Raw genomic sequence first — 12,204 nt, forward strand, 5'->3', positions numbered from 1 at the left:
ACTTATTAGTGAGTACATACCATACATGTCCTTTTGGGTCTGGATTACCTTACTCAGAATGATATTTTGTAGTTCCATCCATTCGCCTGTAAAATTCATGATGCCCTTGTTCTTAATAGGTGAATAGTATTCCATTGTGTAAATGAACCACATTTTCTGTATTCATGCTCCTTTGTGGGACATCTGGGTTGTTCCCAGGTTCTGGCTATCACAGATAATGTTGCTGTGAACAGTGGAGCATGTGCCCCTGTGGTATGGTAGGACATCTTTTAGGTATATGCCTATGAGTGGTATAGCTGGGTCTTCAGGTAGAACTATTTCCAATTTTCTAAGGAATCTCCAGATTGATTTCCAGAGTGGTTGTACCAGCTTGCAATCCCACTAGCCATGGAGGAATCTTCCGCTTTCTGCATATTCTCTCCAGCATCTGCTGTTACCTGAGTTTTTGATCTTAGCCATTCTGACTGGTGTGAGCTGGAATCTCAGGGTCATTTTGATTTGCTTATCCCTGATAACTAAGAACTTTGAACATTTCTTTAAGTGCTTCTTGGCCATTTTAGATTTCTCTGTTGTAAATTTTCTTTCTTTTTGTTTTTTGTTTTGTTTTTGTTTGTTTTGTTTTTTTTTGAGACGGGTTTCTCTGGTAAATTTTCTGTTTAGCTTTATACTCCATTTTTGATTGGGCTGTTTGACCTTTTGGTGGTTAGCTTCTTGAGTTCTTTATGTATTTTGGATATTAGCCCTCTATCGGATGTGGTGTTAGTGAAGATTTTTTCCCAATCTGTAGGTTACCTATTTGTCTTATTGACTCTGTCCTTTGCCTTACAGAAGCTTTCCAGTTTTGTGAGGTCCCGTCTATCAATTCTTGATCTTAGAGCATGAGCCAGTGGAGTTCTGTTTAGGAAATTTCCCCCTGTGCCAATGAGTTCAAGGCTCTTTCCCACTTTCTCTTCTATTAGATCCAGTGTATGTGGTTTTATGTTGAGGTCCTTGATCCACTTGGAATCAAGCTATGTGCAAGTTGACAAATGTGGATCTATTGTGGATCTATTTTCATTTTTCTACATACTGACTACCAGTTAGACCAGCACCATTTATTGAAGATGCTTTCTTTTTTCCGTTGTATACTTTTTGCTTCTTTGTCAAAGATCAAGTGTCCATAAGTGTGTCATTTTATTTCTGGTCTTCAATTCTATTCTATTGATGTTTTTTGAGGCAAAGTTTCACAAAGTGCAAGCTGGCCTTAAAGTTTTCAGGTGCCCAAGATTAACCTTGAACATCTGGTATTATGAACTCTTGCTTCTGTGTGTAGAGCATTAAGATTGTAGGCATATGCCATCAAGCCCAGCCTGGAAATACTTTGCCAATAAATATTTACATTTTCTTTAAGAGAATGGGGTACACTACTGAAAGTGATAGAGGGTATAAATATGATCAAAGTACATTATGTACATATATGGAAATGTTGTCAAATGTGTTACTTTGTACAATTAGTATATACTAATTGAATTACATGCTATGTATACAAATGAACAAAAATAAGTTTTTTTATATTATTTATGAACGTTTTTATTTTCATACCTATACCCTCAAGTGCAGGGATTCTAACTATGTGCTTCTAAGTCCAGTTGAGAATTTTTTTCAAAAAAATTTTTGCAGAAATCATAGAAAACATCTAAGGTCCGACTACTCAAAATTTCTCTACATTTTGATAATTTTTAATAGTTATACTTACATTTAAACTAGTTGCTCTTAATATTTTTTTTCTCTTTTTCTTTTAAATCTTCATTTGATTACCTTTTGGTGTCCAGTGGCCATTGGGTCTTTCAAGAATTATAGAACAAATTGCCATGAAAAAAAACTCCATTTTAAACCAGGAGTCCTTTAATTTTTGGCCTCAAATTATAGACTTTACAAAATATTTAAGGGCTGAAGTTGAAGAGTTTTAACAGATTCTAGCTTCCTGTTAGGCTACTTTTAGATCTTGTTAGGATAGGCTTTAGAGTTAGAGAATTACTTTTCTCTGCATCTGAATTCAATACATACTCAAGCTATAGTGTACACCTTCTTTATCCTCCCACATGGTTAACATTGTCCACTTGTACTAAGTAGCATTGACATTAATATACAATAACTGTGTTTGTCTAATGTTCCAGTTGAACTCTTTTTTTTTAAATCTAATATATTTAAGACATTTATGGGTGATTGTTTCCTCTGTGAAAAACTTCACTGGAATGAGGAATTTCCTTTATAATTATACACTATAATGTAACTAAGACTTTTTACTTATGAAAGTGAATTCATATAGGAAAATATCATTCAAATCTCTGAAATTTTAATAAGAAAAGAAAAATATTAACATCTTTGCATCATTAAAATATAACTAGGTTACCAAGATAGAAGTTATATACTACAAAATTCACTCATCTAAAGATTTAAATTGTTTGTTCATCTATCAACAATTGAATTATCACCACTTCAAACAATTTAAAAGGTTTTAATTACGCCAAAATTGAAGCTCATAAGCTCTTGAAGTTAATCCCTACTATATTCATTCTCAGGCAACAGTAAATCTGGTATATGAATTTTGCCTATTTCATTTATATACTTCATGTTAATGGAAGCATGTAATATATGACCCTTTCTGTCTTCTTTGTGTTTCTTAAAGGTCATCCATATTAGTATTGATCATGTGTGGCATTGATGTTATCACTAAATGATATTCTAATATACACGTATACTAATTTTGTTCACCCATTCATCATTTGATGTATACTTTTATAGTTTCTACTTCTTAACTAGTATGACTAAAGGATGATAGGAAAAGTGTGACATTTTTCTGGTGATAAATATTTTGACTTCTTTTGGCTGTGTACCTGAGCATGGTATACCATTGAAATTTAAAAGTATTATTTTTGTTTTTCTCATTTTCTGCATTATAAAAGAGATTTTTGTTTATTATTTAATCACAATAGCATATTAGTACACTGCATAGTTATATAATACCCACAGCATAATTTTATTGATGTACCATTAGCAGGGGCAAACTCAAAAGCCTATGGGGCTTTAAAAAGGAGGTCATTAATTTAGGAGGGTGTGGGGTTGACATGGGAGGCATAAGATGCATGAAAGAAATGATGTAATTACACTTTAATTAAGTGTTCAAATTAGTATTTCATTGTATATTCTTATAAAATGGAATTTTACTTTAATTACGCCAGCAATTTACAAAAAAAAAAAATCATTGAATACTTCCAGCCTTTTCAGTGCTGCCAAATAGAAGAACAGTCATTGAAAAGTCTAGTGCTATTCCTATGGTCAAGCTACATTCCTATAATATCAGTACTAGAGAAGCAAGGTAGGAAGTTTGCAAGCTCTAGAACTGCTTGGGCTACATAGCTTCTATGTCCTCAAAATGGGTAGAAAAATATTTGAGAATTTATTAAGTCATTTGGTTTCCTAGTAAAAATTTGTTAATGTTACAGTTTCTGTAATAATAGAAAATAAACATTTGTAAAGCTAAACTCTTCAAAGTATATACCAGTTTTAAAAAATATCTATTATTTAGTAGTTGAAAATACAGAAAAAAATCAGCTGCTCCATACATTTAAAAATTGCTCACTCCGAGATGCTTAATCTAAGCAGAAAACTGTGGATACATTATACTTTAAAGTATGAAGCTTTTTTAAAAAGTAGATGTAAAAATCAGAAAATAAATATGAAAATAAAAAGCAGTGTGAGGCCAAATCAACTATAATTTCAATATTTAAAGCTAAAATTTTGGTGCATGGTTTAGAATTACCCCCAAAATTTATTTTATTACATGGACCTTAGATTTCAATTATAATTTTAAATTAGTTTGATCTAGATAGAAATATGTCCACTTAACCTATTACATGTAATAGTGAATTATTAGGTAAGAGTATTTCATTGTCAACTTTCAATGAATACAAACTCCAAAACTTGTATTTTGGACATTTTGAAAGTTTTTTTTTTTTAATAAATACTGTTTCAAAATCAATGAATGAACAACTTCTTTTTCCTTACTGTTTTACTTGCTTGTTTTAGTATTTCTATGATCTCTTTATTCGTTTGATATATAAGAAAAACCATTAAACAATATCATATATTTCATCATCTTAATTCATGACATTGTCATCCCAGAAATGTTAAAAGTGTGGTAATATGCTTAGGAGCTATAGTGAGATGAAAATATTTATATCATTCTCGTATCATTTAAGTGCTAGCTTTCACTGGCAATAGAATGTTCCTACTTTTAAATAGATTGGAATAATTTATGTTTAGACAAGGTAAAAAAGCCTTTCAGAGTTAAAATAATTTTGAAATGTCTTGTTTTCCATTTCATATGGGCAAAACAACATTTTTGATGACATATCAAAGATGAAACTAAACTAGGGAAAATGTATACTTGACTCACTTAGATCTCCATAAATTTTTAAGTATCAAGGTTATAGCTCTTTAATGCATTTTATTTTTCATACTTTTAAAATTGTTAGATATATTCAAGAACTTCGGTATTTTATGGTTCAAGTATGGTTCAAGTATTACATATTTGGAAATATGTAATAGTATGATTTTTGCTTTTGATTATGCTTTAGATTTTATAGGAACAAGATTGAAATTAAAACGCTAGAGATAATATTTACAGGGAATATACTGCTTGAATATGACTTACAGTTATTACAAGATTATTTAATAGAGCATATATTTCATAGTTCATGTATAGTATTCATGTGACATGTCATCTCATCCTCAGAGATGGTAGAACAGAATAAGATTGTGTATGCATATGAAAATCTTCAGTGATAGTCTCAAATATGGGTGCTTCATTTTGTATTACTTTTTTAATATGCTCTGAAGCACTAGGTTTTTCATAAGGAAAAAAATACCATGAAGCTAAGTATTTTCATTTTTACTTTTAAAACAAAGCATATATAAATTTATACATAAAAATTTGTATTTTTCTTCAAATGCTTCAAAAGTAATTTGAACTCTTCTTGGATAATATTTTCTTGATTATTTATGAAGTATTTTTTTACCAAAATCATTTGGACTTTTTATCATTTAAAATAATAGGTTTGATTTATTAATTGGCTTCAGAAATAACTGCTTTTTAATTTGGGATTTGTTTATGTGAACTTTTTTATGACATGCATTTTTTTCTGTTACTGATCTTAGTGATAGGATTTTATAGGATTTTATTTAAGATGCAGGCTATGCTTTATATCTTAATTGCATGTGAAGCAAATATGTAACTAGAAAGCTAAGTGATTCAGTGAATACAAAAACATATACAAAAAAGCAGACAGTATTTGAATTCACCACTTATATTTATATTAAAATTTTATTCCCTGTGGTTTTAGAATCACGTTAATATCACAGAGGTAGTGTATGTGAGCTGTAGTGAATAGATATTCATAAACTGCCAAAATCACAAGTCATTTTAAAAAATATGGCTTACAAAAATACATTTGCTATATTAAATTTCAGTGCTTTTTATACAGAAACATGATTTGGATAATGTTTGATCCTGGTATAGCTGACCGTAAGTATTATTTTTCCATGAAACATACCATTTTTAGTGACTGCAAATATGTCACTAAGGGAATATAGTAGGTAGGTGTTTAAAACATTTTGTCATTTTGCTTAACACTCATTAAATGTCAGTAGTACTTTTACTGTAATAGTTTCCTTTATATTTTGCAGTGGATGATGTGGGAGAGAAATTAGAGCATATGGGGAACACACCATTAAAAATCGGAAGTGATGGTTCACAAGATGTTAAAGAAGATGGATTTGGTTCAGAAGTGATAAAAGTATATATATTTAAAGCAGAGGCTGAAGATGATGTTGAAATAGGTACAAAACTATTTTAATTCCATGATATAAGAGACATTAGAATTCTTATCTTTCATGGGTATTATTCTAAAATTCTCAAAAGACAAAAATATTCATAAACTTCTTAGTATATTTTTAAATCTGTATATGAATGTCTACATACAAAGTAGGAATGAGGAAAATGTCACTCAGATTTTTTTCAGATATGAAACTGTTAGGGCAGAAAATTTTAAAACATGAAAATAATTAGTATTACAATAATGATTATGATGGATGTGTAAGAGCATTGCTGACAGAGGAAGGTATTTTGGATTTTAAACCTACTTCTAGCACTTAACTGAGAAAAACTTTCAATAACTTATATGTTCTCCTACTACCTTGTTTCCTCATTTGTATGATGGCCATAATGACAATGACATAATAAAGTTTTTACAAGAAGCGAATGGGTAAATATATATGAAATTTTATAGTAGTTGTCATATAAATGTGATATAACTGTTAACTGAAATGAATGATAAATGTTTAAGGTAAAATTTACATGTGTATTTTAATGACACTTTGAAATTTGTTAAATATTTATATACCCTGTATATCCTCATTAATTCAGGGACTTATTCCATGGTACATTTCTAGTTTATATGTGTTTTAATTTTTAAGGTGGAACAGAAATTGTCACAGAGAGTGAATACACCAGTGGACATTCTGTACCTGGAGTGCTTGACCAGAGCCGAATGCAGCGAGAGAAAATGGTTTACATGGCAGTGAAAGATTCGTCCCAAGAAGAGAATGAGATCAGTAAGATAAAAGGGCACTGCAATTATAAAAAACAATTACACAACTTTAAAAGCAATTGATAACAATCATAGATGTACTGAATAACAGCTAAGTTAAAAACAATAAGCCTGTTCTTGTGAATATTTAAAAGTATGGGTCCTTTTAGACATTTCTGAACCAATATATTACTCAGATAAGAATATATTATCTCAAATAATGTTACAAAGAGATGACAAGTTTATAGTTTTGATGTAATGAAGTTCAAAATACATAGAAATCAAATCATATATATGATTACATATATTATATATATATTATATATTATAGACATGTATAGTACACATAAATTCATACAGGCATATAGATACATAGGCATAAATTTAAAAATATTTAGATCTGTTAAGTTTCATTTTATTTTAATAATTAATCTCTTAGGTAGAAAGTACTATTCCTTTTTTTATAAGACAGGTAAGTCCTCAGGGAAAATAAGTTGCCCAAGACAACACTAGAATTTGAGCACTTGTCTGCTCTACCGCCAGTGTTTACTTGACAGTAATCATTTTTGGCCTATCTGGATTTAGCAGTGAAAGGGTTAACTGGTTGATCTGTCACTAAAAAGTTGGGTGGGTAAGTATTTATACAAGCCTGTTCTGTTAGGATGTTAATTTATTATGCTGTTCATGGGTAATTGTTACTAGGGTTTCCTGGGACTCAGGATCACAAGGTAAAATATCCTATTCACATTTGCTTTCTTTTGTCATTTTTTCATGCTTTTTGTTTATTTTTCTTCAAGGCATTTTATTCTTTTCCTACATTGTCTTCATTTCATTATTCAGTATTGTCTGAGGTTGTATTTGTTTCCTTGCTGTGCTGATAAAACGCAATTTTATCACACAAGGGCAAGAGCCTCCTTTTCATAGAATTATCTTGATAGTGCTATGTTCTATTTATGCTGCACTCTAATAACTATTCCTCATGTCTTTCTCTAGCAACCGCAGAGAGTTGAATTCTACCTCCATATCACAGCTGAAAACTATCAAAACATTTAGTGCTAGGGAACAAAAATATTTATTTAAGTAATGTTTGTTTCATCTGAAATCTTAAAATTTATAATTCACTAATTAAATGAGACATGATAGGCTATGGGAAACTGAGGTCTAGGTTTATCTAATGACATAATTTGATAGGAACATGGGAAACTTAGACCAGCTTCTATAGTTATTAAAAAGGAGAAACAAGAAGATACCTTTCCTCATTTGTTTTTATACATTTTCATAGTAAATAGAAGATACACGTTTTGAATTGTAGGAAAAGCATAAATTAAATTTGATGCTATATGACATTAAATGGAAATATTTTTTCACAAATGTATATAAATTTTCCCACTATGCTTAAATATTTAAAACCTCAATACTATTATCTTTAAATATGTGTTTTTCTCTCAGTAGTATACTTAAGAGTGTCACTTCTTGAAGAGTGTCTACTAATTCTTGAACAACAGCATTTTATACTTATACTTGTATGTACATATATGTATAATCATATATGATTATAATTATTTTTAAAAGTTTATTCAAGGGCAAGTATATTGATTATTAATCATTACACTAATGGAACTATCAAAATAGTATGGAAAAGCGTTTCTTACTTTATATTATATTGAAAATAGTTTGAGTTTCAAAAAACTATCAGGAAAACTAATGGAATAACACCCCTTTTTATAAGTTTCCAGTGTATTATGTGTTATAATACCCTCTTCAAGCATACCTATTTTATAAACTTAAAAATCATTTTCAGAGCCAGTCATGATGGTGCATAGCTGTAATTCCAGGACACAGAAGGCTGAAGCAATAGGATTGCAAGTTTTAGATCAGCTTCGGCTGCAAAGCAAGACCTTGTCTCATAAAGAAAAACAAGCCATTTTTATGGCACTCATTTCTAATATGGAACACTAATAATTTGAGGAAAAGTTGTTTTCTAGAAGCACTACATTCCAAAATACTGAATACAAACTTAATTTAAATTTATACATTTGAAATCATCTAAGATTATTAAATACTTGAGATTGTAAACAAGTAATTATTTCCAAAATTTAGGTTATCCTGAAATACCAAGTGATTTGTACATGGAAGTCATTATAGGGGAAGAGGAAGAAAGTTCCCTTGATATTCAGCTTGAGGACCCTGATGTTAATAAAACAGATTTACCTGTTGTCAATCCTGCATCATATGGTAGGACACTAGTATTTTTACCTAAGTGTATAAAATATGTATTAATGATGCCTTTGAGCAATTAAATATTCTGTGTTATAGTGCCACGATGTGTTGGCTAATTGAATAAAATATTCTGCAGTGAATTGATTCATTACCAGTTACTTTACATGACTTTTTGTCACATATCTTATATTACTAAACCTTGCTTAATGCATTTTTGTTAGGATATGTTCTAAATCCTACCTGTACAAGTGAGCAACATAAAATATTTTATTTTCCTAAAATAGGAGTGACCTTTAAAAAATTAATCCTTCCTCATTTGCAAAAATGTATATCAGTTTTCGACACACAAATAATAAAATTGAAGTTCTGGAAGAAAATCAAATTCTTTAGAATGTATGTTACTTCACTACGGTTTTCTTTTCTTTTCTTTTTTTTACCACATTATGTCTTTTGTTAATTTCAGTATTTTTATGTAGCTTACACTTCCCAAGCTTCCAGTGTGCAATGCATTAATTTATTTAAATTTCTCTCAAAGTTTCTTTCATCAGCAGTCATTGCATGTATTTGAACATCTTCATTGCTAAGGATACTTTGCAGAAATAGCTATTCAGTTTTCACTTAAGATGTAAAACTGTTCCAGATATTACCAAATTTCTAAGGAGGGAGATAATAGTGCCTATTTTCAATGGAGGGGATTATTTAATTTTTGGAAGTTTTCAATAAAAAGTGTATTTTATTGAGAAATTGGTAGCAAAAGTTAAATTTTATAGATTAAAATATAATCTGGTAGTAGTTCTGTAGGCAGTATATCAATTTATAACTAGTCCTTTTTTATAGATGAAAGACGGGTTTCCCGAAGGTATGAAGATTGTCAAGCAACAGGTGAGAGAGCATTGTGTAGGAGACATAAATTAAGTGTACTACCTGATAAGTAAAACTAGTTTGATTGAAACTCTAAACAAATTTGTTGAATTTCACCTATTATAGAACTTATATAGGAGGTTGCTTCTTTTTAACAACCAGCATGTAAATACAATGTGTATTTATTAATTGGTAAATGAAATCCATTTTGGATTTCCCTAATGATAGTGTACACTAGACAGTGTACCACATGGGCAATGACAGATTGCTATAGAAAAAAATTATACAAATTACTTGAAGAGAAAAAGAGCAAGTGTTCATATCAAGCATTTATTAATGTCATTCTTGGATTTAAAACTGTCTTAATTTCTATGACAAACATCTAATATGTATATATCATAAATCCATGTCCAGCTTAATACATTTTTAGTTTAATATACTTTAGTGTTATTCATTGATAGATGGGTTTCTTTTCCTTAAAGGAGACTTCTTTTTCATGACAAAGTATATAATTATTGTTTCTTCCCATGAGTAACTTGCCTCTAAAATGTAGGTTTAATACAAATAAAAAATATATCACAGCATATATGCTTGTCTGATGGTTTTGTAGATTTAAAATATTAATGTTCTATTAAAATATTAATGTTCTATTGCTGTGAAGAGCTATGATCAAGGCATTTAATTAGGGGCTTGTTTACAGTTTCAGAGGGTTAGTCCATTATCATCATGGCAGGAAACATGACAGCAGGCAAATAGGCAAGCATGCTTGGGGATAACAACTTATATCCTGATCTACAGGCAGGCAGGCCAGCAGAGAGAAGGGGAGAAACTGCCCTTAGGGTGGGATTTTGAAACCTCAAAGCCCACTCGTACATTCTCCTGTAAGGCCACACTGCCTCCAGCAAGGGTACAGCTCCTAAACCTTCCCAAATAGTTCTACTACTGAGAAACAAAGATTCAAACATACTAGCCTATGAGGGCCAGGCTCATTCAAACCACCATAATGTAATTATTTAATAGGATAGACTTTCAAGAACTTGTCTTATTAAAGACTTTATTTTGTATGTACTGATCATGTTGAAATGGCAGCAAATTACTTGTCATGTCTGTTTTAATCCCAGAAGTCCATCTAAAGAATAAATTTCATATCATATACATTATTCTAAAATATACATGTATCACATGTTTTACATATGACTGCATTTGTGAAAGTAATTTTTATTCGACAGCTGTAATTGTAATTGTCTCTCGGAGGTTTACTACTGAATAAGCTCCTTTCTAGTTCTTTCTGAACTCTCAACCTAACTCTGGCAATCTCTTCTAATCTTCTTGCTCCTTATTCTCTGGCTCCTTCTGTCTTTACCTGCCACCTGTCTCTGTAAGAGTGTCCTAGTAAAACTATCTCCTCTCCTTGTCTCTCTGCTCATCTCTCTTAAATTGCCTCTCTTTCCTGTGCTGTTCTTTTAAGAAGCCTCTCTTTTCTTCACTGTTCTGAGAGTTGGACATATCCTATCTCTGACTCTGTCTCAAAACTTTCTCTGATTCAACACTTTGTCTGCCCCTTACTTTTTAAATGTGGTTGCTGCTTCCTTCTGCAAGGAAGGAAGCTAGCCTTAGCTTCCTTGTTAGGGATTAAAGGTGTGTACTATGGGCATGTCTATATTCCAGCAGTAAGAATTAAAGGTATATCGATTTCAGCTGGATCAAAGAGACCTAGAAGGTCTTTGGATGTGATCCATTGTCACAATAGCTATGTTGCTGGTTTAAAATTCCTTTACAAGTATTGGCTAACTTAGTTGTATATGTTTCCTGCCAAATTCCTTCAATTTATCAGATTCTATTCATGAAGTTTGTTTGATGCCATAATTTTGTATAGGTTCTTAAAATAATGTTCCTTATGTTAATCTTACCAGTTACTCCTTTAGGATGGTCATGTTGATATAACTTAAGTTGTATATTATCCGACTAATGTGCTTGCATATACACAAGAGGATTAAATTAATGAGAATTAGTGAGAAAATGCATATACTTTGTGAAATTTAACACCATAATTTTGCAGTGTCACCTAAAGTAATTCATCTACCAAGATCCCCCAAATGGAAATATATGCAGTTGAACATTTTTTCTTTTTGTTTTCAGGAAACACTTTTGACTCAGCAGTAGAAAACAGAAGCACTACAGCAGCACAGTACCTACAAATTTGTGATAGCATGAACACAAATAAAGTTCTTAAACAAAAAGTCAAGAAGAGGAGAAGGGGAGAAACAAGGCAGTGGCAAACAGGTAAGATATTCCTGCTTTATGAATATTACAGTAATTTCATATGCAATTTTATCTAATACAAGGAGGAAAAATCAATCTTTGCCTGGTAGTTATACTCCATATAACCCTAGATATTATATTATATTATATAGATAATTACATCTATACTAAGGTTTATTTTAAGTCAAGTTGTGTGCGTGTGCTTGTGTGTGTGTGTGTGTGTGTGCGCGTG

The 12,204-nt window shown here is 30.9% G+C and overlaps 1 protein-coding gene across 6 annotated transcripts in view; it reads left to right on the forward strand.

Annotated features, from left to right (window-relative positions):
* Positions 1–12,204, forward strand: part of Znf711 (zinc finger protein 711) — a 33,360-nt gene that overhangs the window by 17,950 nt on the left and 3,206 nt on the right. For 4 of the 6 annotated variants that reach the window (XM_031367103.1, XM_031367093.1, XM_031367123.1 and 1 more), the window contains 5 exons: positions 5,728–5,880; positions 6,517–6,654; positions 8,730–8,864; positions 9,687–9,731; positions 11,850–11,993. In XM_031367103.1, coding sequence (XP_031222963.1) covers positions 5,728–5,880; positions 6,517–6,654; positions 8,730–8,864; positions 9,687–9,731; positions 11,850–11,993 — 615 coding nt within the window. The remainder of the gene's footprint in view (positions 1–5,727; positions 5,881–6,516; positions 6,655–8,729; positions 8,865–9,686; positions 9,732–11,849; positions 11,994–12,204) is intronic. The other 2 variants (XM_031367129.1, XM_031367139.1) reach the window with 2 other exon arrangements.

The sequence above is a fragment of the Mastomys coucha genome, chromosome X (genome assembly GCF_008632895.1).
Source record: "Mastomys coucha isolate ucsf_1 chromosome X, UCSF_Mcou_1, whole genome shotgun sequence".
Lineage (NCBI taxonomy): Eukaryota > Metazoa > Chordata > Mammalia > Rodentia > Muridae > Mastomys > Mastomys coucha.